The sequence below is a fragment of the Osmerus mordax genome, chromosome 17 (genome assembly GCF_038355195.1).
Source record: "Osmerus mordax isolate fOsmMor3 chromosome 17, fOsmMor3.pri, whole genome shotgun sequence".
NCBI lineage: Eukaryota > Metazoa > Chordata > Actinopteri > Osmeriformes > Osmeridae > Osmerus > Osmerus mordax.
The window spans coordinates 5416172-5444165 of record NC_090066.1 but is presented as its reverse complement, the minus strand read 5'-3'; the positions used below and the strand labels follow the sequence as shown (position 1 = coordinate 5444165).

The following is a 27994-nucleotide window of genomic DNA, read 5'->3' as shown; positions in this document are numbered from 1 at the left end:
GGGGCTCGTGGAGGAGGCGGGGTCACGGCAGTCCTGCCAGGGCCGCCATTTTTGCAAAGGGAAAAGAGGCTGGTAGAGGAGATCTAATTTCCAACAGTCGGCGTAGGTAGGGCATAATTTTAACGGTTCTGAACTGACCTAAAGTCTGTGTTGTGTTCTAGGAAACACAGAAGAAAAGGAATATAAGCACAAATATATCTGAAGTAGATAGATTTATATGTGAACATTTAAAAACCTTTGTTATAGATCCGCAGTGTGGACAGAAGTATTGTTTTGGTTGTGTGGAAGCTAGCTAAGCAAGCGACGGGGGTCTCACCCAAGTCCCCTGTTCCTTCATTCAGGGTATCTACAGTGGACAGTAACGGTGAGTAAAAAGCTTTACATTGGACTTATGTTAAATGAAGTCCATCGACAAGGGAGCACGTCAAATTAGAGTATGTCTAGGCTGCCTAGCCAGCTACTGTACTGGCTTTCTCAGACCATGGCTATATTGTGGAAGATGTCCAGGTCACTAACACCAGTTATCGTTGCCTATCAGTTTAGTGGATGACTGGGAACTATTTAGATCATCTACCTGAATAACTTATTAGGATGTGTAAGGAGTAAGCACGATGGATCTGCTAGCTAGCTCTGTGTTGGTGCCATTGCATATGTTAGCCATGAAGCATGCTAGGCAGCTCAAGCTGGCTGCGTTAAGTTTTACAGTTTTTTTTAACAGCAGCGTTACGTTAACTAACGTGGTTAGTAATCCAGCAAACATATTTTAAAGTTGTGCTCGCTTTAAAAGGGTAGTAAACTTACTTCAGATAGGCTTAGCTATAGCGTTAACTAACTAGGTAGTCTACATGGGTGCTAGTAGGCTAATGTACCTAGCTACGCCGTCTATTTATAACGTTTAGGGTGGTTGGAAAAGACACAAACGTTTACTTTCGCAAAGCTTCCCGTTTTTACTGATTTGTAACTAGCTAACAGTGTTGCAGTGCCTTGCGGACGACCATGTCAGGATGATATTTGCGCGTTTGCTTTCCGGTAACATTAACTAGCTTGCTCAGAAGACTGCTCAAAACGAAGGTCGCTGGTTCAGGATACCCGCTTTATTTCAGACAGTGCTTAAATGGTTGGCTAGTTACCAACAAATGTTGCAAAAATGATGTTAGTTGAACTCTGATGCAATAATATAAAATACACCTAATTCAATTGTAGTACAACTAGCCTAACTCTAGAGTTATAGTTAACAGTAATTTATTAGCGGCTTAACACGACGAGACAAATGAAATGGCTAGGTACACTCGAGCTTTTTGTTATGTTACGCACTTAGCTAGCAAGCAGGCTAACTACACACCTCACACAAGTGCGCTATTGGAGTTGGCAAGCTTTATTTCTATTTAAAATATAACTGAGGGAAACGTGAGGGAAGTGTCTCTCTGTTGTGCATGCGTGACATTAGTTTAAATTCACATTAGATAGCTTGCTAGTAAGAGACACTACCAGGCGTTAAACAGATCAGTTAGCTAGTAAAATACATGTATAAAATATGTCTAGTATGTCAGTTGTCGAAATCCTACTGTGCGGGGCCTTTTAAAGTATTACATTTAGAAAACCTCACTTCTATCAAAGCTCCGAAACTGAAGTCAAGAAATCCCCATCCTGTAGTGTTACAATAAAGTAGACAGAATGCATTTCGTTACTTAATTTAGATTCAGAGGGTATTTGGTTCAACTGCTGCAAACGTGGGGGAGGGGACATATTCCGTTTGGGAGTTTCTTTCTATTATTGATAGCTAGCTACATTGTACTTACATCGACCAATAATATGCCATTTACAATTCTTTGTAGAAGGTTTATCTGTTTATCTTATCTGTAAATGTGCAATACTTGCTAGCTAAAGTTAATACTGTATAGCGAGACAAGACCGAGCAAGACACCGTCGACATTAGGATGTAGCTGGCTAGCGGGCTAACGACGTTAGCTGATTTTAGTTATTGGCTAGCTCAATTTGCTTACGTTCAGTTAGCAGTCTACAAAACTAGCTTTTAGCTTTTTAATGTTGATTTCTCAGAATGTGTTGGTTAAACTAGCTAGGCTACGTTATCCGATAGAACATTACGGATGATGTCATCAGCTAACGTTAGCTTGATAGCGAGCAACCTGTTCTGCTGTTGAAATATTTGTTCCAGCTGAAGCTTGAGGCCAACGTTGCTTTAGAAGATGGCTAGATTGCTAGCTAACGTTAGCCTTCCTGATTCAATGTCGACGAATTTGTACATATCTGTCATAATAACAACACAGAGACGGTACCGACAGATTGATACTTAAGAATGTGTGAAAGAGACGACTGATAGCATTCTTGGGGATTTTCTTCTAGTGGTGAGGGTCCCCTCGGTTACACGATTTCTCGCTGTCCTTAGAAAAGGCTCAAGGAAAATGGCGACAGGGCTTGGATGTTGTGGTAATTCAATAGCCGCGTTAAGCCCTCCACACCCCTATCGGTCGAGCTGACTGCAGCGCCGACATACTATATGGCAAGCAACTACACAATGCTCGCATACATTTCTATAATAGTAATTTGTCTTTCTACAAGTCGAAAGGCACAGAAGGTAGTCAAGTTGTAGCCAATGGACGTTACGAAGCGTTAACGTCAGCCTCGCGGCAATGGTAACGTAAAACAATACCAATATAAACACGGTCTCCCACCACAACCACTATATGCAATGCTGTCTAGCAGCCTTTTACATGCGTCACATTATAGCCGGATCTGATACACGCTGTTGATCATACTTGTGCCTCGTTTGAGAATTGTGTTCCAAACACATTGAGAATGAATGAAGGTACTAGCCTACTACTAAAATTACAACAGACCATCTTCATTCTACCGTGCTAAATTTGAGTCTGTTATTGTCAGAATGTCATATTGTGTTACATAAAGGGACATAAATGCAGCACTTTGTATAAAAGAACAATAGGGGTTATATTGCAATCCCCTCTCTTCTTTTTACCTCACTAATGCTTTGTCTATTATAAAAATCCCCGACTCTTGACCAGAACAAACCAAACACTTCCAGTTTGTACTAGCCTGCATGTCCCACGTCTTTATTACATTTATTTTTAGGTCCAAGCTAGAAATTCTGTTTCAGTAAATATGGATAGTTATCTAAAAACACAAATATTAGAGGAGCCGTCCCTTTAGAAGAAGGACAAATGTAAAGTAAACAAATGTAAAGTAAACAAATGGAATGAAATGAAACTGCAGGAAGCCTTGTGGGGTGGGCATGGTTAATAAGTAGAGCCATCTCTCTGAAGGGTCAGATAAGTGAGAAGAGTAGTGTGTTGGCTTTTGTGGATCTTGCATGAGAAGCTCACAATAACCAATAAGATGACAATCCTTATTAGAATTTTCAGGACATTTGTAGGACAGTCAATTCTTAAACTTAATTCAAATAGTTTTTAACCATATTTGTAAACTGGCTGCTTTTCTAAATTTGCTAACATGGTTAAAACTACTTACTACTACCCAAAGTCTTCATTTTGGGTTTTGTAGTCGCTAAGGTCAGTTTTTCCCCCTCTCTCCCAAACAACAGCTGTGAATCTGTTATTCCCCTTTGACACTGACAAAGACCCCCTGCCCTGGATGTGCCCCTCCCCCTTCCACTCCTCAAGCTGAGAGGAGCAGATGCCTGTCATCAAATCACCAGACACAAATCTGACCAGAATGGTTTGAATGTGCTGCTTTGCTCTCGAAGGATGTGCAAGGTGTCACACAGCTGGATTCAATCCTAATGGTAAACGGCATCACGGAAATATCTTGTTTTCCTTGTTGTAGACCTGCCTGTTGTTCGAGCTCACTTTGGCGCGACATGGCTCGTGATCTAGTTTTATTGTTTAAACTGGCTGTGCTGGTTCCAGACCCATCTTCCGCTGTCTTGTTAGACTATCTGAGGCTGCAGACTGGTCCAATGGGCCCCAAGTTTTCGACCAGTTTGCAACAGTTGAGCTGCCACATATGACATTCTTTTGACCTTCTCCTTTTCAGTGAGAGGAGCATCACTACTGTGGATATACTATGCAAAAGATATCAATGTTCAACTAACTGTGACTCAAAGCACCTTTTCAGCCGTGAGGCAGCTGCAGCTCTCTGCATCTGTTCTCAGTCTAATGCAGCACTGTGAGGAAGTTGTACCATCACTGGTACAGCCGACTAGCTCCGATTTATGCTCATTTGTTTGCATCAGACACACACAGGTGCACATATCACCATGCATCCAGCGACGGCATAAAGGGCCAAGTTACCCATCCCGTTTCCATAACGTTACAACGGTCAGAGGGCGTTTCTGAGCCCTGAATTACGGCTTGTTGTTGTCGATAGTTTCCCACATCCGGGACATCTGATCACTCGTGAAGCAGAGATGACGGCGGAGGCCCTGTTGAGGTCTGAACTCGACGCAGGAAGTTATAGCTAGGAGTTTCAGAAGAGGTATTTTTCCACGGAACAAAGATCAAGGCATTTGTGTGCATACGGCATAGTAGATCAGGTGGTGAAAGAACCAGCTTTCTGCATTCTGCCAAAGGTCACCATTTTGTGAGAACAGGCTCTGAATACTAGATGAGAGTGTGCCCTACTGTGCCTAATCAGAGGCTGATACATAATACACAAAATCCCCAGCCACCTACCTCTTCCTCTTAAAGGAACAGTGACCTCCGGTAGAGGCACAATGTTGTGCTCTTGTGTTGACTGTCACACGCTTTGGTCTAACGTTCATCCGATAGCCTCGTAACCCTACAGCAACACACGCCCCAGCCTGCCACGGTTGGTTGTGGGGGGGGGGGCCTCCTCTCTCCCCCTGGTGGGACTTGCTCTCTCTGCAGGGTTAGCCCTGCTCCCCGCTGTAAATACCCATTGGCCTGCATGCGTGCCCAGCGGCGCTGGTGAGCAATGCGGATTGTGTTTGCTTGCTGTGTTGACAGAGAAGGGTGGAGAGGTGGGTCGCTGCTCTCTCCTCAGGGGGACGGCTAAGTGCGGCAGGTGGCAGAGAGAGCGTCACTGCTGGCTTTCGATGACACGCCTTTCTTTCTTCGCCTCAGCCCTAGTTCGCGCGGGCTCGTGCCCCCAACTAAGACAGACACTCGCTTGTCAAGCTACCGGGCTGAGGAAGTCGAGTAGTAACACAGAATCTTAAAGGCTGCATCAGCAGTATAGTCATAGTCCATGAGGGCCACCATCTATTGCCGCTCCCTGGGCTCCTCTTCTCCTCTAGTTAGTTTATTCCTCCCTCCTCTTTCCAGAAAGTCCTCCTTCCAAGTCTTCCCTTATCTGTATCATTTGTGGGTCTATCTACCAGTCGTGTTGGTCTGAGGATTCAGCCAGCGGGGCATCCTGAAGCCGTAGCAGCCTAGCCTGTCCCGGTGACTGGAGGCCTGCCTGTGTGGAACCTCAGGATCTGAGAGGACGTCCTCCCAGGAAGCGGAGGCCCTCCAGTCACATGACTCGAGCAGCAGCAGCAGGCCAGGTGTCAGGTGACTGGTCTAGGTGTTGCTCAGAGACCAGGCCTGTAACGGATCTCTTTTCACGGGCTTTGAGGTAGCTACCTCTCTGCCAGGTGGCCCACGGGCTGACACTGCTGCAGCTGCAGTGTGCCGCTGCTCCCCCTATCCCGTGACCACTTCCTGTCTGTTGCTGTGCGCTGTGCTCCCGCTAGCGAGCGGCGCGCAGGGCCGGGGCTGGGAGTCTGGCAGGCTCTAGGAAGGGGGATGTGGCGGCGGTGGTGACGTAACTCCAGTGCGAGCCAGGCGTGAAATCGATCATGGAACAGGGCTGTAATGGGGCTTGAGTGGCTCTGACTGTTCTTTTGGCCTGCAGCGCATGATGGCTGACCCCTCCCCCTTCTCTTTAGACACACACACATGCTACAGTATACACACACACACAAGCCTATGTGCACACACTCACTCATTGTTGTACAAATGCATTAACACCAAGGTGCAGCGTGTTGCTTTTGTCATGGCGATAGTTCGCTACATGTAGTGAACATTACATCCTGGACACAAGGCTCTTGTCACTTACGAGCAGACAGGCTTGCTGGATGGGAATCAATGATTTTGTTTGAGGTCAGTCGTCCTTATCTAATTTAAGAATGTCAAGTGGACCCTCTTGCCTGGCCAAGCTGTCCGAGCAGAGAGAGAGAGAGAGAGAGAGAGAGAGTGTGTGTTTGCGCACGTGTGTGCATGCATCTTCTTCTCTTGGGGGTTCCGTTGAGCATGCATTAGTCAGAGCAGAGCGGGGCTGCCCCCAGCGCTGCTGTCTCGATCCTCTCTGAAACCCTGCTGTTAGACCTGAGACGGGAGCCGCAACAAGCCTGATTGGAAGATCACTGTTTTAGTGCTGGAGTGTTGCGTGTTCTGAGGGCCAGAGCGCTCCCCCAGTGTGTGGAGAGGGAATGTGCACAGGGCAGGCTGGAGAGGAGGCCTCCTCCTTCCCCCTTCTCAGCTGGCAGAGCTGGCCCCGGGCCATTATTGTCTGCTGGTGCTGGTTAGGGTGCTCTGTGGGGCGGGGATGTGACGGACATGCCAAAACCACTCTCTCCTCCCAGCCCTTTTTAGTGGACCTTTACAGTCTGTCGAGCAATTGGTTTTCAATAGTAACGTCCCAATTGCGCCTCCTCTTTTCTCCGCGGCCCGGGAGGGGGGGTGCCCGGCGTCTCATCGGCTCACACGCTCTTTGCAAACCCCTCGTGTCCTGCCGTATTGATGTATGGCTTCACCTTCAGAGGTCCAGCACAGAGGGGGCGCCGGGCTGCCGCTCTTGGCACAGGCTGTCACGGTTTTCAAAGGACGCAACTGTAGGCTCTGGGAAGGGGGAGAACCGAGCCTGCCGCTCGCCCGCGTGCTCTCCCTGTGTGTACGAGCCTCTCTCGGCCCGTCCGCCTGCATGTGCGTGCTCACATGGCCGGCTGCTGAAATGACTCAGCTTGCGAGGATGGTGCGAAGTCACGTCGGGGGGGTTGGAGTCCCTCTCTTTTCCGTCACTCCCGGTTGAAAATCAAACGCAGAGACGTGGCCTCCTGAGAAGAGGACGAAAACAAGCTCTGACGTACAGCAGGGCGAGCTAACAGAAGGGGGGGGGGCGGGGGCGGGTTTCGACTGGGCGTCTGTGTGGGTTTTCCCTGCTGAGTTCAGCGAGGGTCTGTCCTAAAAGGAGAGCTATTCCCCCACACAATGACATGACTGTCCTCGCCGAGGAGCGGAAGGAAGGGGGGGGGGGGGAGGGGGCTGGGCACATTTCTGATCCCCTGTGCCACCCAGACTTGTAGGCAAGGCTGTGGTTGCACTCCTGGCTGTAATACCCATGCCGAGTTTGGGAGCAGGGATGGGGGAGGTGTCCAAACACATGAGATGGATCATTTGTTAAGCTCGCCGCTATGAATACAGAATCGGTGAGGAAATTCCAGTCAGGAGAGACTGAGGGGAAAGTGGCAAGACCCGAGGGTTGAGCTCCCCCCGTGACCAGCTTTTTCTTCTCAATTCGTATATATTTTTTTGCGCTGCGTCTTTCTCCTGCCCTCGCTCTCTCCCTCTTCTACTCACCCTCCCCTCGCTGCAGCCCCCTTTCCCCACCCTTTCTTTTCTCCTTCCGTTTCCATAGCGGCAGTGGATCTGGCTGAAGGTGGCTTTAAATGGCCTCTCCCAGCCTCCTTGTAATCTGGAGCCATGTCTGCGGCACTCCCCTTCCCCTCTGCACTCCCCGGTTTATTTAGGAAGTGCAGAGGGGAGGGAGAGAAATCTGGCTGGCGGGGCGGGGTTACTGGGCGCAGAAGGGGAGGGGGGGGGTGGTAGAGAGAGAAGGGAGGGGGAGCATTTTCCCTTTTTTATTTTTTTCCCTCATTTTCCCCTTCTCTTTTTTCCTCTCCTTTCCCCCCTCTGGTGTGACAGACAGCTCAGCTAAAGGAAGTGGGAGGAGCAGCGGAGGCAGTCACACTGCTCAGATGTAGTCAGGAATGCTGTACTGTACTTGCTTTTCTTTCCCCCACCCTTTGTCAGTCTTGAACGTGTCTGGCACTAATATAATTGCTCTGTGGTCAGGCCTCAGCACTGTGTGTGTGTGTGTGTGTGTGTGTGCTCTCATTTGTGGGATCCTCCTGGTAAAAGAATGTGTGGAAGGGTCTGAAAGAGTGTTATCGGTCTTGTTTGCGGGGGGAGGGGGCTGTTGCGTGTGTAGATTGTGTGTGTGTGTGCATTCCTGAGGAGTGACAGCAGGATTCCCTGGCTGAGGGAGAGACGAACACAGTACATGTAGCAGCAGACGGGCTGTTTCCGAAGACAGGAGTTTTATTGCAGTAAAACATACGGCCCCTTTGAGATGCTACAGAAGGGATTCATGTCCTTTCAGTGTTTTGGATAACGGCCATGTTGCTTGGAGAACGTGTTTCCATTGTTCGGTAGCCATGAAAGCCCTGTTGGGACACAGGCCTTGCAGTTTAAAGGCACTGGGAATGGCCTGTGTTGCCTTATTGAATAATTGCCTGGATTCTAAGTCCAAGATGGAGATTTTGTCTGCAGATTCTGTACAGCCAGCAGCCCTGAAAGCCCTCAGATGATGGGCCTCGCTCGCTTAATTAGACCTGGAGCTGACAGCTGTCATGTCTGTGAGCCTCTGGCCAGCCTCCTGGCTCTCCAGAGAGGGGCTCAGCCTCCAGGTCAAATTGTCGGCGACACACACACACACACACACAATCCCATCCTGTGTGTGTGTGTGCAACACAGAGAGAGAGGGAGATCAAAGGAAATTCATGTTCAGGCCAGATAGCCTTCATATTGTAGAGGCATGTAGAGACCCATCCATGTGTGATTATGTGTGTCGCGGATTTGAAGGTGCGAATTAATGTTGGCTTCCAGCCCTGCTCGGGCCCTGGCCCCACTGTCTCCGCCCAGCCCAGCCCTGCCCGGGCCAGGGCCTAAGCTGGGAGACGAGCCTTTGTTTGGCCACTAGTGCAAACGCGGTGGAGGTGTGACCTCCAGCCTATTTTGTCTGGGCATCTGTCCCTCCCCCTAATCCCTCTTCTCAACAGAGCTCTGAGTATCAGGGGCTCGCACACACATATGCTGCTGTCTGATAGGCGCACGTATTTAGACGTTCGTCAGAAACCCTGCATGCCCGCGTTAGTTTGATCATGACATGTTTAGCCTCGTTTCTACAAGGTTTTCTACTGACACACGTTCTTCCACGACACCCTCACTGCCCTCACTCGCCCTCTGCTCTAGTCCTCTTAAACAGGCCTGGTGTCTGACGCCTCATGCAGTTCCTCACTGTAGTCTCCCTGCTGGTCAGCCTGGGATGGGGAGATGGAGAGGGACAAGATGGCTCTGGAATAATCCTGCCTTCACATGCAGAAGCTGGCAGGGGCCTCATGTGATGGCTCTAATTACAGCACTAAAGGATTCTGCAGTGTGTGTGTGTGTGTGAGTGCCACTTTGTGTCATTTACATGGAGCAATAGAGTGTGTGTGTGTGTGTGTGTGTGTGTGTGTGTGTGTGTGTGTGTGTATTCAATAGAACAGTCCTCCTTGGTGGGGGAAAAATGGCCTCTGTGTTGTTGCGTTTTCTCTGCGCTGGCTCCATTCACGGCTGTCGCCGGCCATGTGTGCTCTTGCACCCTCATGTGTCCATTCAGTGTCACTGCAGCAGCCTGCTTTCCAGCAGTTGATGTATAGAGGTCGCATTTGCGCATTTTACAAAATCCAGGCTTCACTTTACAATATCTCCTCTTCCACCTTTCATCAGTCAATGTCTCAGCCAGACAAGGTTGAAATGGAATCTCACTGAGGAATCCCTGCAATAGCTACTGTTCACAGTCAGTTACACTTCTGAGGAATCATTTTGTCAACTGGAAATACCCGATTTTCAGTTTGACTGTTCTACTTTCAGGTTTATGTGAGGCAAGTCTGACATAGTTATCTGATCACATAATTCTGACACACTTTTTCTAATGTCCTTTTTCTCTCTCTGTTTCTCTCTCTGTCTCTCTGTCTCTCTCTCTGTCTCTCTCTTTCTCTCTGTCTCCAGGCCTTGTGGATGCACTTAGATGTCTGCAATGAGTGCTGTGGCTGGCATGCCTCAGTGTTTTGGACTCCCATGCTCTGGACTCAGTAGGACAAGAACTGATCAGCAGAGAAGGTCATGAGCATAGTCATCCCAGTAGGGGTGGACACAGCAGACACCTCGTACCTGGACATGGCTGCAGGCTCAGAGTGAGTAACCTCCCCGCCCCTCCTCTCACTTTCTGTTTCACTCACCCTCTCTCGCCCCAACTTCCTTCCTCCCCCCTGCCCATCCCCCCCCCCCTCGTGCGTGTCGCCTACGGGCAGGTTGTCAACCTTTCATCATCCTGCTCTCATTTTCATGTCACCCCCGGCCTCACCCATGGCCTCCCTGACAAAAATCGGTTCTGTCATGGTCCTGTGTTCAATCACATGTCCTCTCTTCATAGGGTCACCTCTCTCTCATCCTGGTTCTTTCCCTCCCTCCCTCCCTCCACCTCCTCCCTCTATCTCGCTGCTGCATGGATCTTTGTCACTTACACTTCTACATGATAACGGTTATCGTGGAGGCACATTGGGGTCGATGTGTGAAACAGGGTTGACCACTGGCTCAGATAGCACTGTTATTGCCATTGGCGGTCGATGCCAGCCAGCCTGCTATCAGTGATCAAGCGCACACACAGCCCTCCTTCCTGTCACTTGTTCTGGGCATTCCCAGTGCTTTCTGCTCCAGCTGCCCATCCCGGGAGCGACGCTAACCTGAAGAAAGGGGTATGACGTAGTGCGCTGCTTAACTCATCCAGTGAAGAGGCGAGAGGCGTCGAACTGGGCCCCGAGTGCGCCTGTCAAACTCTCCACAGCATCCTGTCAGTGAAGCCAGAGAGGCTGGACCGAGGCCACGGCGTAGCCACCCTCTGCTCTGTGTGAGGCTGCGTGTTTCTGCCTCAAGGGCACCGGGCGGGAGGCTGGGAGGCCAGCGCGAGGGGATTCCTGGAGCTGGAAGCCGGTCCACACACAGCAGGGCTCCTGTCTCTTTAAGGAAGGAGAGCGTCATCCTCCGCCCTCGGAGCAATCGCAGCCGAGGCTTGTGTTGCCATGGCACCCGAACACCGACGTCCCTCCCATCCGCACTGCGCAGGGGCCGTTGCCACGGCCACCGCGGCTGAGTGACAGGTGGCCCTCACGCGGCTCAGGCGTCTTAAATGGACCTCCCCCCTCACCCCCCCTCCTTTCAGCCGGCTTTTTTTGGGGTCTGCGTCTCAGCCCTTCTGCTCATGGGGCGGGGTTAAGCCCTCTCCTCTGTCTCTCACCCCCTTCTCTCTCTCTCTCTCTCTCTCTCTCTCTCTCTCTCTCCGTCTCCCTTTCTCTCAATGCCTTCCTGCTGCAGATTTAGTCAAAATACGTTCTTGAAATCTTGAAATCACAATCTTGAAATGGGTCTCCACCTGGTCCTGTTCAGGCCCCATATAGAGCAGAGAGAGGGGGGGAGCATGCCCCCCCCCCACACACACACACACACACACACACCGTACGGTACCTGCTGTTGGTGTCGTCCACAGATAAGCTAGCCGTACAGCTACCCGCCAGGACCCATGTCCTCATCATTTCCCAGTGAAACCTGCAGTACTGTGCCAAGCTGCGGACATGCGCAGTGACGGCAGCCTGTGTGTGGAGGGGGGGGGCTGGTCCTACTGCGTGCGGCGGCACTGCGTGCATGCCTCCTAGTACACAGCCACTCACGGAGCCCAGTGTGTGTTTGGGAGTGCGTGCCCGCTGGTGAGCACAGAGCGTTGCCATGGCAGCGAGTAGGAGCGCTTTCGAAGTGAAAGTGCTGCCTCTGGCTGTGCAGCATTGCTTTCTCTCTGTGTGTGTGTGTGTGTGTCCTTCATCCTTCCCTCTGCTGTTCTCACGATCCCTTCTCTGCCACCTCTCACTCTCTCTGCAGGTGTGCCAGTGTTTGTGTGAATGATGCCTGTTCCATATTATGCTCTCTTGAGCCAAGATCTATGATTAGCACATGCCTTCGTGCAAGTCTAATAAAAAAAATTCACTTCAGATCTCCCATCTTTGTCACTGAACTGTAGTATATCCACGTGTGTGTGTGTGTGTGTGTGTGTGTCTGATTGACCATAACACACATAATTCCCTGCTGTCTAACTCCACACTGCCTCAGAGCAGTGCTATGAATGATGCAGCCCTCAGCCACCCTTCTCTCTCTCTCTGTCTCTCTCTGTCCCTCTCTCTGTGTGTATGTGTGTAATAATCCTTGGATTATTGCCTTGTCTTAATTACCGGTTCATCATAAATAGATGTGGCGGGGGACCTGCATCTCCAAATCAGGGATCTCAATCCCTGATTGAGACGTATGCATTTACCTCTGGTCAATTATTCATCAAAGAACACCTTATGTCCCTTATCTAGTTATAACTCCCCTGTCCTTTGGAACTGGCTTGTGTTCCTTGTCTTGAAGAGCTACTGTGGGTGTGTTCTCCTGTATGTATATGCACACACACACACACACCTTCCCCCCAGGCCCGCCCCCAAGCCTTTGGTGTGCTCTCACATTTTCAGTTTGACACTCGACCGCCAATACATACAGGAAGTGTAGCACACAGACGCACAGTGCACTGGGCACGAGGGAAAGAGAGAGAGAGAGAGAGAGCGAGCGAGCACAAGTTCAGGTACTGTAACTGCTTTGACTCTGGGTCAAGAGTTTGGGAGGGAAGGAAGGGGAGAAAAGGAGAGGGTTTTGCTTAAGTGTGTGATTGTACCTAGCATGCAGACACGTGGCACATCCATTAGTGTCTGTTCCCGTTTCTGTGCTGCCCTCAGTACTTGGCCAGTGTGCCACGTAGATGACATGCCCTAGTCCTATTGTTTGTACTTGGATGTATCCGGCTGGAAGTTCATGCGTTTACCCTTACTGGCAGTCTTGAGTAATGTACCTGCTCGACAGAGCTGTCAGAAATGCTACCGAGCCTTTCTTTGGTATCCCTTTAGCGTTTGTATACCACGATGATACACTGCACTCGTTTGGCTGTGTAGTTTAGGCACTGAGACGTTCTCCGTGGTGTCGTGTCGTGCCGTGGTCGTCAGCAGAGCTGCTGGCCTCCTGGTGAGTGTCTGAGCTTGTTCCCAGGCTCCAGGGGCAGAACCTGAGCACCGCGAGTCAGCCAGCCCCACACAGACCCCAGGGGCTCTCTCTGTCTCTCTCTGTCTCTCTGTCTTTCTCTCTCTCTCACTCTCTCTCTCTGACCTTGAAGCATTTGTCTGGACTAAGGATTCGGTGTTATTTCCACACGACTGCCCTGCAGTCTCTGCCGCATGTGTGCGTTTCGTTGTGGGCGCTAAGGGCTCTCACTTTTATCCTGCGCCCTGTCGGGGCCGTCGTCACTTTGACTTTCTAAAGGCGTTATTGCTTCATCCTCCTCACATCCCAGCCACACTCGAATCTCACCGCTCTCTCCACACTCATGTGTCGCCTGTTTGCCCGTATCACTTTTTTTTTTTTATATTTCCAACCAGCCTTTCCTGAAGACTGAAGAACAGGCAAGGCATGCCCCTGTAAGGTTGGGCTGCTCAACAGTCAAACAGGCTTTTTCTGGTCCACTCCTGCCCTGTCATCTGGGGGAAGTGGATTTACCGGTTTGGTGATATAAATAAGCTCAGAGAACTTAATGCCAGTTTGTTATTGTCACCGTTTTGAGTGTTGTTTGGGTGCATTGTAAGCAGGAGGGTGTGTGAGTGTGTGTCCTCTCCAGATAGGGGCCTTGGGTTTAAACCGTCTTTATTCGAGGGAGATTAGGGGTCAGCTTCTGTTATTTTCCAGGCTATCAGCCCTGTGCAGTTTAGCCAAGGTGACTGACCAGGATGAGCAAAGCAAGCCCGTGTTGGTCTCCCCTGTCTGGCTACACACTCCAGTACCCTGACACACACCAGCCTCCCTTCCTGTTCCACACCCTGGGAGAGAGTGAATCACTGCCACTGCTTTCAGTCTCCCCTGTTAACTGTTGTTTTCCTCTCTCTCTTCTCCCGTCTCCCTGTGTGTCCAGCAGACCTGAATCGGTGGAGGCCAGTCCTGTGGTGGTGGAGAAATCCAGCTACCCGCACCAGATCTACAGCAGTAGCTCTCACCACTCCCACAGTTACATAGGCCTGCCTTACGCCGTGAGTACGCCCTCCCGGTCCTCCTGGTCCCTACAGCAGGGCTGCACCCTCCCTCAGCCCCTCCCCGCCTGACCTACATACCTGAGTTCTGCCTCCTGGTTAATCATAAGCAAAGGTAGCCCAGCTAATATAGAACGCTCACCTGAGGTAGGGAAGCACTGTGTGTGAATCAGGTTTTCAGGTTAACCCCCCCCCCCCCAAAAATGTCAAGAAAGGAAACGCAATTCTAAAAACTAAATTGAATCAAATGGATCTGAAAGTCGTAGTGTATGGAGATGGGTATTACTCAGTAGTTGAGCGTTTCACGTGCAAAGCAAGAGGTCTCAGGGTCAAATCTCCCCCCCCTTGTACATCGCCCCAAAAGTGTCTGCTTACCCGAGAGATCCACCCCCCTTCTAAGTTTCCCCCTCCTCCTCCTCCTCACCACAGGACCACAACTATGGGGCTCGCCCCCCACCCACTCCCCCGGCCTCCCCGCCCCCCTCCATGCTGATCCGGCCGGGCGAGGGGCTGTTTGTTCCGGGGGGCCAGGACGAGGCGTCCAGGGGCACCACGCTCAGCACCTCGGAGGACGGCAGCTACGGGACCGACATCACCCGCTGTATCTGCGGCTTCACCCACGACGACGGCTACATGATCTGCTGCGACAAATGCAGGTAGGAGGGACCGTCGGGGCCCCTGTCTGGGGCAGGAGGTCACCCTCTGCTGTTGCGGTCTCAAGGCTGTGTGTGTGTGCGTCTGAGCCGTGTGTGAGCCCCGTGTCCTGTGTGTGTGTGTGTGTTTCAGTGTGTGGCAGCACATAGACTGCATGGCCATCGACAGGCTCCACATTCCTGAGACCTACCTGTGCGAGCGCTGCCAGCCACGCAACCTGGACAGAGAGAGGGCCATCCTGCTGCAGACCAGGAAGAGAGAGAACATGTCTGGTGAGTGGGGAGAGGGAGAGCGAGAGAGAGAGAGAGAGATCTAAGAGCTAACTAGACTGATAGGTCGACCCAGCCATGTAGGTAGGTGCTGTCTCCCGTGTCCTCCCCTGTGCTGCAGTGTCTTTGAGACCGATAAGCAGGATCTAGCGAGGCAGTGTCAGTCTGCTGCCTCCGCCCCCTGCAGGTCTGACACCAGCTGCCTAGACCTCAGCACACAGGCCAGAACACAGGCCAGGCCCCAGCGCCACACTGACACCTGCTGGGCAGGCTCTGAACTGCAGCCGTACTCCATAAATGGAACCAGGCAGCGCACGGACATGACAGCCACGGAGACTAGCTTTCGTTTGAATGGGAATGTAGCTTGCTATGGAGTTGTTGCATTACAGACCACTATGCCACATTTCTCTTGGACTACTGTTGTTGTGTTTTTTTGTTGTTGCTGTTGTGGAGATGACGTGTGGAGATTGACTTTTGCCATGTGCCTCTATTATGATGAAGGTCTGTGTGTTTGTGCAGACGGGGACACCAGCGCCACCGAGAGCGGGGACGAGGTTCCCCTGGAGCTCTACTCGGCCTTCCAGCACACCCCCAACACCATCACCCTGACCACCGGGCGCCTGGCCAGCAAGCAGGCCGACAAGAAACGCAAGAGGAGCGGAGACAAGGAGCCCGCCGCCGCCGCGGCCCGAGCTAAGAAGGTAGACAGAGCGCTTTCCATGCTTTCGTTGTCTTTCACTCGTGTTTGGACGTGTCTGCTGGTGTCAAATTGTTGACCTGGAGGAGGCGTGGCCTACCGTTGGTTGTGTCTGTCGCCGGCACGGCCCGGCGTGTTCTCACGTCTCCTTGTCTTGCGTCCACAGGCATTCCGTGAGGGCTCTCGGAAATCCTCCAGAGTAAAGGTACCTCATGAACACACAGCCTCACCTGCTCACCTCCCTGTCTGCTGTTGGCTTCCTGTTTGCCCTGAGGTTAGGACCTGCAGGCTAACCCTGTCCTCCTCTCCTCCTTCCCCTGCCATTTCTCCTTTCTCCTCCTCTCCCTGTCTTCCTCTCCTCCTTCCCCTGCCATTTCTCCTTTATCCTCCTCTCCTTGTCTTCCTCTCCTCCTTCCCTTCCTCCTTCCTCTCCTCCCCAGGGCTCGGCCCCGGACCTGGAGCCGTCGGAGCACCCGTCCCTGTGGGAGAACAAGATCAAGTCCTGGATGGAGCGCTACGAGGAGGCCAGCAGCAACCAGTACAGCGAGGACGTCCAGATCCTGCTGCGGGTCAAAGAGGCCGGAGACGGCAAGACTCTGGCCTACAACACCAACCCTGCCACCTTCAAACCACCTGTAGAGGTAACACACACACACACACACCTGATCATAGAGAGCGGGGGGTACTCAATAGGCGGACTCCGGTTCCAGTCCGGACCCAGACTCTCACAATTTGGACCGAAGACAAAATCAACATTCATTTAGTCGTGATCCAAGCGAGTTTTCATTGGTGCGTGATTTTGCGCTGTAGCCGAATTTTTTTTTCCTACTAGATGTTTCTATCTTCCTGGTCCAATCAGGAGCTGTAATAACTGTAATCTCTGTACGCACTCAACGTTGTTCGCAAAACCCGACACAAAGTGAAAAGTTGATTACGAAAATCACACATTTCTGACAGAGTGGACTGAAGTAAGCATTTGTGCTGCCGGTGGGGAGCACAAAACCGATGTGTTTAATCTGCAATGAGACGGTTGCCCTTGTCAAAAGTGGTAACTCGAAACGTCACTATGACACAAAGCATCGACACTTTGAACAAAATTACCCCAAGAACTCTTGAGGTAAGGGCCAGAAAAACAAACCATCACTGTTCCGAACCTTGGACTGAATGGAAACTTGGTGAGTGGACCTTTTGGGTTTCTAATTGAGTACCCCTGATATCGAGGTTCTGTTACAGCATTCATACACGTCACACACGCAGCCTGCATTCTCTAGAGCAGCTGAGGTTTCCTCCCCAGCCTGTACTCATATCCCCCCCCCCCCCCCCCCCCGTGCGTGTGTGCAGAGTCAGGTGCAGAAGAATAAGAAGATTCTGAAGGCAGTGAGGGACCTGGCTCCTGACGCCCTCATCATTGAGTACAGGGGCAAGTTCATGCTGAGGCAGCAGTTTGAGGCGAACGGCTACTTCTTCAAGAGGTGAGCACACCACCCAGTGTCACAGTGCTGTCCTGCAGTACTGGAGCAGTGGGGCCCTATAGCAAGCCCTAGGCAATGTCGGATTCTTATACCCTAGACACAACTCTCTGTGTGTATGTGTGCTGGGTGCAGTCCGTGTGACTCACTGCAGTTGTTAGTTGCAGTCCTTCAGCCGTCTCTGTGTCCCTCCCCCGCCAGGCCCTACCCCTTTGTGTTGTTCTACTCCAAGTTTGACGGGCTGGAGATGTGCGTGGACGCCCGCAGCTTCGGCAACGAGGCCCGCTTCATCCGCCGCTCCTGCACCCCCAACTCTGAGGTGAGCGGGCCAATCAGAGTGCGCGTCACTGCGTCCAGAGTCCCTGGACCCCCTCACCCACCCTGCGGTCACTGACCTCGACAGACTGATATCTCTCTCCTTTGACTCGCCACCTCTCTCTCTTCCTCTCTCAGGTGCGCCACGTCATAGAGGATGGCATGCTGCATTTGTATATCTACTCCCTGAGGCCCATCACCAAGGGCAGTGAGATTACCATAGGCTTTGACTACGACTATGGCAGCTGGTGAGCCCAGAGGAACCCCACAGACCTCCACACCTACATCCCCACCGACACATCAGCAGTCAGTTCTCATGTTGTTCTCCCCCCCCCCCCCCTCCATCTCTCCCTGTTTCCAGTAAATACAAGGTGGACTGTGCCTGTCTGAAGGGGAACCAAGAGTGTCCTGTGCTCAAGCACAACCTGGAGCCCACGGAGAACCTGGGGGCGGGCACCCGCCGCCGGGGCCGCAAGGACAAGGAGCCCCCCCGGGGGGAGGACGGGGGCCAGAACCAGAACCTGGGCCTCGACTGTGAGGGGAAGGGCCGAGGCCTGATGGACGGCAAGCAGAGGAAACTGTCTCCCCTCCGCCTCTCCATCTCAAACAACCAGGTGAGTCTCTCTCTCTCTCTCTCTCTCCCTCTCTGTCTATCTCTCTCTCCCCTCTCTCTCTCTCCCCCTCTCTCCCTCCCCGTGTGTGTCTCTGTCTCTCTCCCTCTCTCTCTCTCCCTCTCTCTCCCTGTGTGTCTCTCTCTCTCGTTCTCTCTCCTCCCCTCACTCCCTTCATCCCCTTCACCCTCCTCCCCTCACTCTCCCCTGCCTGTCTCTCTCCAGTCCTAGTAACACCATGGCTCTGACTCACCTTATAATGCATAGTCTGCTGTTATCGTTTGCTTCCTTTTCCATTCAGTTCTCATCAATGTCCATGCATGTGTCCTAGTATGACCTTGCATGTAATATCTATAGTTACACACATGTATCCTTCTATGAACTGTATGTTGTCATCTCAGTTTCCCCCCGTCCCTGGCTAGCAACCCCTCCCCCCCCCCCCCCCCCCCAACCTCCACCCCTCCCACGCCATCATTCCAGACCCCCCACCCCCTCCGTCAGCTGACTGCTCCCGCAGACGACCTCCCAGTTCAGGGGCGTGTGTTGTTCGGCCCCCTGGCACGGCAGGTCCCAGCCAGCATGGCGCTGTGCACCTGCTCCCCCCCTAGCACCGCTCATCACCACAGCAGACTAGCCCTTCTGTTGACAGTGCAGATGACATGTGGAGAGGGCTTTTCACTTGTTCAGGGGTGGGAACAGGGGTGGGAACAGGGGTGGGAACAGGGGTAGGAACAGGGGTGGGAACAGGGGTGGGAACAGGGGTGGGAACAGGGGTGGGAACAGGGGTGGGAACAGGGGTAGGAACAGGGGTAGGAACAGTGGAGTTGCGATGTGCGCTGACTAGGTTGCGTCTGTAGGGAGCCACAATGCAGGGGGATCCATGGAGATGGGGGGTAGGGCGTCTCAGCTAGCATGACGACGGGTTAGTTTCGATGCCGACAGACAATGGAGATAAGTGAGGGCCGTGACGCGCACTCGTAAGCACATGTAATTACTGTGTCAACACCCATATACTGGGGTCGCGAAGGCTGACAGTTGTGCACAAAAAATAATGATGTGAAAAGAGACAATAGACAGAGAGGTAAAGCAGTTGAGGTGGCGTGGGCGGTTTCTAAACGATCCAAGTACTCGAAGACGTTTCCCGTCAGACCTGTACCCTCCTTAAGATCACCACACGCTCTCGCACAGTCCCAGTCAAGTCCCAGTCAAGCCCACCACAGACCACCCGTCTACCTCACTAGTGCTCAGTTCACTTAACCCCTCCCCCCCCCCCTCCCCCACTTACCTAACTACCTCCTAGTCTGTAACCAGACTGACAGCAGAGCCATGATAAAGCGCCCCCCCTCCTCTTCCCCCCCTCTCACAGGATCCTGAGTTTATTGAGGATCTAGAAGACAAAACCTCCGTTAGCAATGAAGTAGAGATGGAGTCAGAGGAGCAGATTGCAGAGAGGAGGAAGAAGATGGTAAGTGCGCCGGGCTGCGGCGTTGCTGTGCAGCTGCCCCCCCACCCTGCTGATGTGGGTGTGGGCCCCCGTTTTTGTGTGGTGGTGGTGATGGTGGGTGGGTTGGGGGTGGGGTTGGACCTGTGCGTCCTCTCTCTCCTAGTCTCTCCCCCCCACAAACCTCCCCCATCACTCCCCCCCCCCTCCCTTCATCCTGCCCTGCTAGCACTGCCGCCGTCTCTGCTCCTGTTGCTGTGTAGCTCCTCCCCCCCTCCCTCTGTACCTCGCTGCTCTCGCCCGCCCGCCTGCCCTCCCTCTCTCCGGGAGGCTGCTCATTCTTCTGGCAGGGCCCCCGCACCTCCAAGCCCCCCCCCCCCCCCCCGCTTGTGCTGACATCGCTCAGGGGTTGTTTTTCCTCATTTATTCCGTTTCATTTTTGTAACCGCCACACGACACTCCGACCCATAATGGGGCCTCCAGAGCCACGGGGCCCTCGCGCCCTTCCTTGTTAGCTGCCAGAATGAACAAGCGTGGGCATCAGGTACACAGGATCAACCCCCCCCGACCGCTGCTTATGAGTATGACGCTCACGTACAGTTTGGCCACACAAATCTGAAATTGCCAATTACTGTTCCAACCTCTTCCCTGCCAGTGAGCGCCGTGTCCTGGTTATACGGGGTCAAGCATGCACACAAACACTGACCCTGCCACATTCCCACACACACACACACACTCTCTCTGGAAATTACCCTGTTGTCAGCGCCCCTCAACACGGTGAGCCTGAGGTGTAAAGTGCTGACTCATGCTGCTGGCCATTGGACAGGCTGGGACTGCTAACTGGCCGTGGAGGGGGGGAGGGGGGGGAGAAGGCTGGTCCACGCTGTGTTGCCAGGGCCAAATTGACTGTGGGGAGATCCTATAAGCTGCCTCCAAGAGAAGCAGGGCCAGGAGAACCCCCCCACACACACCTCCACCCCCCCCACCCCCCCACACACACCTCCACCCCCCCCACCCCCCCACACACACCTCCACACCTCCACCCCCACACACGCCTCCACCCCCCACACACACCTCCACCCCCCACAAACACCTCCACCCCCCACACACACCTCCACCCCCCCCCACACACACCTCCACCCCCCCCCCCCACACACACCTCCACCCCCCACACACACACCTCCACCCCCCACACACACACCTCCACCCCCCACACACCTCCACCCCCCATGATAGAGCCAAGCCCTCCGTATTCACAATCTTATCTCCACAGACACTTCCGGGGGAGGGGGGGGGGAGGGGGGGGGTGTTCATAAGCCTAACCATGCAGCGTCTCGTGGGCTCGTAACTCACCTGAGGAATGTTAGTCAGGCATGGTATGTTGTCCTGTCGCACTGAGGCCTGGGCTGGTCCAGGACATGGGGGATGGAGCAGGGACTGACCGGTGTCACACACTCCTGAGGTCGCGCCGCGCGAGGCCTGGTTTCACAGCTGCTGTGGCGTTGCGGGGTTGGATGGTGGTTGGGTTTGTTGCATTGTCTGGATTGCCGTTTCTGCAGGGGACAGATGTTGCTGTGTGTTTTGTGATGATGGAGGATGGTATGGAAGAAGGGGGAAAGATCAAATAAAAAAGGTTTTATACACATCATTAACTCTTAGATGTCCAGAATATTAGACTTGGGGTCTTGATCCATCCATGACCTCTATGGGGGTGTACCTGTACTAATATGAGCCCCCCTCTAGTCCTAGCCTAGTTTTCCTGCCCCTCCCCTCAGCGTCAAACCCCCCTGTGGTCAGTCACACACAGGCCTGTCCCACCTGCAGCCCCCCAGGGCTGCCCGCCAGCCTGTGTATGTGTGTGTGTGCCGGGGGGGTCCTCTTTCCTTCTAAACCAGGCTGTCTCCCTGTAAACCATCCAGGCCAGCCCAGCAGAGGAGGCCCATCTGCCCGGCGGAGGGACCTCCAGCTGGATGGGCTCCAGAAACAAGGAGGTAAACTTGACCCACTGTCCCCGCTGCCCATGACCTTGGGGTGACCCACCCACAACCATAAAAGGGGGTCCCACTGACTTACAGACAAACTAACCGACCCGCATCCTCTGTAAGCCCCCCCTCCACACACACGCGCACGCGCACACACACCCAAACGACTGACCAGCGCTGCAACAAATCTAGGGGGCTGTGTTGGCGCTAGTTCCGGTGCACAGTTTGTTTCGTGGCAGACAGGAGAAAGGGGGGAAAATAAATTGAAAGTACCTGACCGTGGCTCACACACACACACACACACACACACACAACCCCCTGACAGGTTGGTAAAGGGCTGAACTGTTCCAGTGACTTTTTTTGATTTGTTTGACGTTTACTCACTACAGGGTTGATATATTTTGTGCTTCCCCCCCCCCCCCCCTCCCCTACCGGAAGGGTCCGAGCGGCCCCTTCCCCTGTGTCTGCCGCCCTGCTGTTCTCTCTGCCAGCTAGACCGCCTGTCGCCGGTGCTGTGTGTGCAGTGTGTGCCAGGCTGAGGCCCTGCCTCTGTACTCAGAGGGGCAGGAAGCTCAACACGAGTCTAACGCTTTCACCCGTCCCCTCTCTCTCTCTCTCTCTCTCTCTCTCCCCCCCCCCCTCCCCTCTCTCTCTCGCCCCCCATCTCTCTGCAGACCCGGGAGGAGAGGAAGATGGAGGCCATCCTGCAGGCGTTCGCTCGCATGGAGAAGAGAGAGAAGCGCAGGGAGCAGGCCCTGGAGAGGATCGGCACCAAGTCGGACGTGTTGGGCCGCAGCGACATCAAGGAGGAGCCCCCCGTCACCCCGGAGGCCGAGTCTCCTGCACCCATGCAGGTGACAACACACACACACACACACACACACACACACACACAGCAGGACACATCCCAGGTCGGTGCTAGGACCCACCCGGAGTCAGGAAGTTCAGTCATGTGTTTGTGTCTGTGTTCCTGACCCTGTGACCTCTCTGTCTCCAGCCCCTGCTGGAGGTGAAGGAGGAGCCGGGCCTGAAGCCCGCCAAGGTCAAAGGTTCCCGCCAGAGGAAGAGCTTCACCAGGAACCGCACGCACATCGGCCAGCAGCGGCGGCGAGCGCGCACCATCAGCACCTGCTCCGACCTGCCGCCCGGCTCCCCAGGGGAGGGCCTGGAGCCGCTGGCCAACGAGGGGGCCCCCGAGGGCGAGGCCCCTTGCGCCCCCGAGCCGGAGACCCTGCTGTCGCACCCTCCCGACGCCAGCCCCCCACACAGCTGCTCTCCCGCCCCGGACAGAACCCGCCCCGGGCAGAAGAACTTCAAAGCTAAAAAGGTAGCGCTCTCATCCACCCGGCCTTCACGTCTCTGCGTCACAGCGCCCCCACACATTGCCGCTTTGTTCCCCGAGTCGGCATCGGTCGCCTAATCAAGCCTCTCTCTCTCCCCCTCTCCCCTCAAAGGCTTCCTCTCTGTCCGCACAGCAGCACTTTGTGAGCGAGTGGGCGGGGGACAAGCCGGAGCGCTCCGTGCGGACCCCGGAGCCCGTCCCCGAGCGGCCCCTGAGGATCAGCAGCGACCCCGAGGTGCTGGCCACCCAGCTCAACGCCCTGCCGGGCATGGCCTGCAGCCCGCACGTCTACAGCACGCCCAAACACTACGTCCGCTTCTCCTCGCCCTTCCTCGTCAGCCGCAGCCCCACCACGCCGGGCGTGCCCACCGGGCGCCGGCGCTCTCGGGAGCTGCCCGAGACGCCCCCCACCTCCGGCTCATGCAAGAAGGTACTCAGGGCCCTGGTGACCAGCTGGGGCCAGGCGGGTTCATAGCTCCGCCTCCTAGCTTCATAGAGGGCTTGTGTAGAGGTGTGGTTTGGTAGCAGTGGTGTGGTGCTGACTGACCTGTCCTCTCCTCCACAGCGCTGGTTAAAGCAGGCTCTGGAAGAGGAGGGCTCCACCAGCCCGGCCAGCATAAGCAGCCGCCCCGCCCTCCTCCTGCCCCCCGACGGGCCCCTCAGCCCCCCCATCAACGGAGACTCTGACAGCCCCCTCCCCTACAACGGCTGCTCTCTACCAGGTGGGTGTAGCGGCCAGTTTGCACGCCATGGGAACAGCAGATTTCTCGTTCTGTGTGTGTGTGAGCGTACAACTAACGCAAAGGTGTGTGTGTTTCAGAGTTGCCCACCCCCCTGAAGAAGCGTCGCCTTTGTCCTCTGGACGCCTGCATGTCAGAGAGCTCCACCCCCTACGGCTCTCCCTGTGCCACGCCCACCCGGGCTGACCTATCGGAGACGCCGGGCACGCCCCTCCTGCTGGCCACCCCGCCCCGCCCCCGCGTGGAGGAGCCCAGCGCGGAGGCCCTACCCAGCACCCCAACACACACATTTAGCGCCCCACAGGAGGTAAGACCCCCCCACACACACACACACACACACACACACACACACACACACAGTGGTCCACAGGAGTTACGGGGGTGTTGTACTGACGTGTCCGTCCCTGTACCTGCAGAGTGAGTCTTCGCTGGACAGCTCCCCAGAGGGCAGTTGCAGACCCAGCACCCACGAGGTGAGCGGAGGGCCGTCACCGTGTTGCCGCGCCTCACATCTCCTCACGGATCCAAGGCCTTGTCTAAAAGAGCTTTCCCTCTCTCCCCCAGGTGGAGCGCCCCCCCTCGCTGCTCTCCTCTCCCTGCGCCAGGGCTCCCAGTTCAGACACCCCTCCCCAGGACGCCAAGGTGCCCGCGGCCCCCCCGAGCCCCGAGGCCCCCGCCGTGGAGGTCCAGGACTGCGGGGAGGAGGAGGCCGCTGACCCCGGGCCGGGGGCCGAGGCTAACAGCGAGGCCTCGTCCTCCGCCGACCCAGCCTCCTCCTCGTATCCTCCCTGGATGAAGAGCCCCGAGAGAGGCCCTGCGCCCGGCCCGGGGGGGCTGTCCTTCTCCCCCATCAACTCCAACCTGAGGGACCTGACCCCCTCCCACACCCTGGAGCCCATTCTGCCCTTCAGGCCCGAGGCTGGGGCCGCGGCCGCAGCTGGGGCCGGTGTCGGGGCCGGGGCCGTGGTTGTGGTGGCCGCTCCCTTCAGCGAGGCCGCCCAGCTGTTCTACCCCTGCTCAGAGGAGGGTGGAGGCCTGGGCTTCACGCGCTCGCTGAGTGGAGACAGCACAGGCGAGGGAGGCGGGTCGGCGCACAACCCCCCCCAGAAGAAGAAGGTGAGCAGCTGCTGTCCGTCACATGGTCGGTCACATGGTCTGTCACATGGTCCCACCCAGGGGGGCTGAACAGCACGGTCGAGCAGGCCTCGGTTCTGACCCCGCCAATGTGGTCTCTTCCCAGGTGTCTCTGCTGGAGTACAGGAAGCGCCAGAGGGAGGCGCGTCGCAGCGGCTCCAAGACTGACTGCGGCTCCCCGGTCTCCATGGTGACGCCCCTCACCGTGGACGTGTTCCCCGTCGCCGTGGAGGCCGCCCACGAGCCCCCGACCCCGGCGCCCAACACGCCCAACACCCCCCAGGCCTGCGAGGACCCAGACCCCCCGGCCCCGCCCCCCGCCCCGGGGGACAGGGAGAAGGAGGAGGGTGGTGGTGGAGGAGAAGGACAGTGGTAGGTGCTTTCCCTCCGGGTCCTACCCTACCTGCAAGGCCGACCTTTCACCCTTCACATATTTCCCCGGCCTCTCGGGTCTGACGAGAAGGAAGGGCTAACGTGTGGTTTCCCCGTCAGGACGTCGTCCACCTCGGTGGAGCAGGCCAGGGAGCGAGGCTACCACCGCGCCCTGCTGCTCAGCGACCACCGCAAGGACGAGGGGGGGGAGGCCGAGGGGGGAGAGGCCCCGGTGGCGTCGGGTGACTCTCCGTCGCCCAGTCCTCAGAAGACCCCAACACACACGGTAAAGACACACACACGCGCGCGCTCTCTCTCTCCCTGTGTCGTCTGTGTTTCTGATGAGCTGATGGAAGCTGCGCTGTGTGAGATTCACCCCTCATCTCCATGTGTCCCCCTCCAGCCGTGTTCCCCAGGCCCCAGCGCCCCCCCACAGCCTGCCAGCCGGACAGCCAAGGAGGAGGAGAGCGACAGCCAGCCTCAGACCCCCACCCCGAACCTTGCCAAGCCTGCAGGCTCTAAACCCACAGCCCCCCTGACGCCCACCAAGCTGCATGCTGCCCCTCTCCCGTCCTCCCCCAGCCCCTACCCCAACCCCTCTGTCCTCCACTCTCCTAAGGCCCAGGCCTCGCCCTTCCGCGGCCAGAGGGCCTTCCTCTCCTCCCAGCCTCAGACCCAGCCCCAGCCTGGCCCAGCCTCATTCTCCCAGTACAGCCCCCAGAGTGCCCCGCCACCACCGCCCCCTCCTCCCCCAGCACCTCAAGCCTCTACGCCCTACTTCCCTGGCCAGGCCACCCCCACCACCGGGCCCTTTCCAGGGTTCAAGCCAGCTGTTACGTCCCCCTTCCCCCCCGGCTCCCAGCCTCTCCTCCAGACTCACCCCCATGCCCTGCACTACCAGACCTCTGGTGCCCCACCTCCCCCTCCGCCCCCACCTCCTCACCCCCAGCCCGGCCCCTCTCTGCTGCACGTTAACCTGCAGCCCCCTCCCATCCAGCAGCACCAGCTCCTGCTGAGCGCTGCCCCCCAGGTCCCTCCCCCTCCGCCCCCTCCCCCCCAGGCCCAGACCCCCCAGCCTCAGCAGCAGCAGCAGCCTAGTGGCAGCACCCTCCTGGCCCTGGCCCAGGGGCCTCCACCCCCGCCGCCCCCTCCCCCGCCTCACGCCCCCTCCACCAGCGCCTCTCTACAGGCCCCGCTCCACTTTCAGAACCTCGGGGGCTTCCAGCCCTCCTTGCTGCACCCCGGCGCCTCCACCAACCCCTCCGTGCCCTCCGCCACCTACCCCCCGCCCCACCAGCAGACGGGACTGCCCCCCCCTCCCCCTCCTCCTCCCCAGCAGACTCAGCCGGGCCAGGCCCAGGCCCAGCCCTCGGCCACCCAGATGCCTAGTGGGACTCGTGGGGCCTCTGCCTCCTCCGCCCCCTTCCACAGCACTGGGTACTTGGGTACAGGGTGGCACTGACCAACCCTGAGCAAGCCTAACGCCCCTCCCTGCCGGCCCCTTTGAACTCACTCTGAGAGGGGGCTCCTACAGACGACGTGCGTGTAACATAAGCTGTATATATATTTTCTATGTACCTGAACACATGGCCAATGGAAAAACAGGAGGACTTGGGATGAAAGGGTACTTTTCAAAAGAAAATGGACGATTTGAGAAGAAGAAAAAAAAAAAAAAAAGGACCTTGCAACAATCCTTGAAAAGAGACTTTGTAAAATGAAGATGGACGATCTCCCCTGGTGCTCATCACCCTCTCTCTCACTGGTGTCACTCTGCCAGGGACAACTCTCCTCCCTTTCTTAGTTTATTATTTTTTAAATCTCCTTCCTGATAGACAGAACAATCTGTCCTCTGTTGTAACGCCCCGCACTTTCTGTATCAATGGACATTCCAGCCTCGATCCCCTTGTCAGTTTGTTGTTTCTCTTCTCTTGTCTATTGTCTTGCTTTACACCATTTATTTGTTTTTATCTAGTGGCTCATTATAGCGAAAAGAAAGCTTTTTGTATAGAGAAAAAAAAACCTGAATACAGAATTATTATTTTTTTTTATTCCTCTGTGTAACAAATATCTGTGCACCGCTGCAGAGATTCAGAAAAGCCCTTCTGGGAGCCGGCTTTTCTGGCCCAGGAGGACGCAGTCATCCTCACATGGAAGCTGCCTGTGTGGAAGGTGTGTGTGTGTGTGTGTGGAAAGTGGGAGTGTGTGCGTGTGTGTGTGTTTGGTGGGGTCTGTTTCTGTGTGAAAGAGTGAGAGATGGAAAGAAAGCGAAAGGCAGATTCCAAGTGACTAAATGTTTGTTCCGTGTGAGTTTCTGAAAGTGAGAAAGCAGGGTGGAATGATGAGTGCTGTAGTCTTCTGAAGTGGTCAGAGAGCCAGAGGACTCGCCGTAAGTAGAACGTTAGCGGTTTATTTTTGAATATCAACGGTTATTTGTAGAAAGTGTAATTTAATGTATAGGTGGTTACTCCAGCTTTCACCAGAAACAGGATTGTAAATATTTGCTTCTTTTCTTTTCTATGCTTGTACAATTCGCTCCCATCCCATTTTTGAATATGGTTGTAAATACGAGTACTCCTTTGGCAAAGCTGAATGTTTCCGTGACAGTAGCACTATTTTATTTTGTTTTCTTTCTTCTGGACTATTCAACTTTGTCTTTTTTTATTATTTGTGTGAGTGTATGTTTGTGTGGAGGAGAGAGACTCACAGACACTGCACTGGTTGGCTATTTTCATGGTTCATATAATAAATCACTGTAATGACAGTTTTATACCACT

The 27994-nt window shown here is 54.7% G+C and overlaps 1 protein-coding gene across 9 annotated transcripts; it reads left to right on the top strand.

Annotated features, from left to right (window-relative positions):
- Window positions 1-90: 90 nt before the first annotated feature.
- Window positions 91-27994, top strand: kmt2e (lysine (K)-specific methyltransferase 2E). 9 transcript variants are annotated; one of them, XM_067254975.1, is made up of 25 exons: window positions 91-106; window positions 247-364; window positions 10053-10237; window positions 14080-14194; window positions 14624-14850; window positions 14981-15120; window positions 15619-15818; window positions 15981-16019; window positions 16255-16455; window positions 17156-17286; window positions 17485-17602; window positions 17737-17846; window positions 17960-18212; window positions 19576-19674; window positions 21570-21641; window positions 22307-22486; window positions 22630-22959; window positions 23087-23404; window positions 23540-23696; window positions 23795-24021; window positions 24131-24187; window positions 24279-24830; window positions 24955-25220; window positions 25341-25506; window positions 25624-27994. In XM_067254975.1, the coding sequence occupies exons 3-25, from the start codon at window positions 10167-10169 to the stop codon at window positions 26680-26682; spliced, it is 5088 nt and encodes a 1695-aa protein (XP_067111076.1). In that variant the 5' UTR covers window positions 91-106; window positions 247-364; window positions 10053-10166; the 3' UTR covers window positions 26683-27994. The 9 variants fall into 9 exon arrangements, with proteins under 9 accessions (XP_067111076.1, XP_067111079.1, XP_067111077.1 ...); XM_067254978.1 differs by lacking the exon at window positions 91-106 and having other exon boundaries at window positions 190-364; window positions 14083-14194; window positions 15637-15818; XM_067254976.1 differs by lacking the exon at window positions 91-106 and having other exon boundaries at window positions 190-364; window positions 14083-14194.

Excerpts from the sequence above, each read along its gene's own strand:
- kmt2e (XM_067254975.1), top strand. The coding sequence starts at position 10,167 with ATGAGCATAGTCATCCCAGTAGGGGTGGACACAGCAGACACCTCGTAC. Across the intron at positions 16,456-17,155 it reads CCTTCAAACCACCTGTAGAG|AGTCAGGTGCAGAAGAATAA; the intron begins GTAACACACACA and ends GCGTGTGTGCAG. Across the intron at positions 25,221-25,340 it reads GGTGGAGGAGAAGGACAGTG|GACGTCGTCCACCTCGGTGG; the intron begins GTAGGTGCTTTC and ends TTTCCCCGTCAG.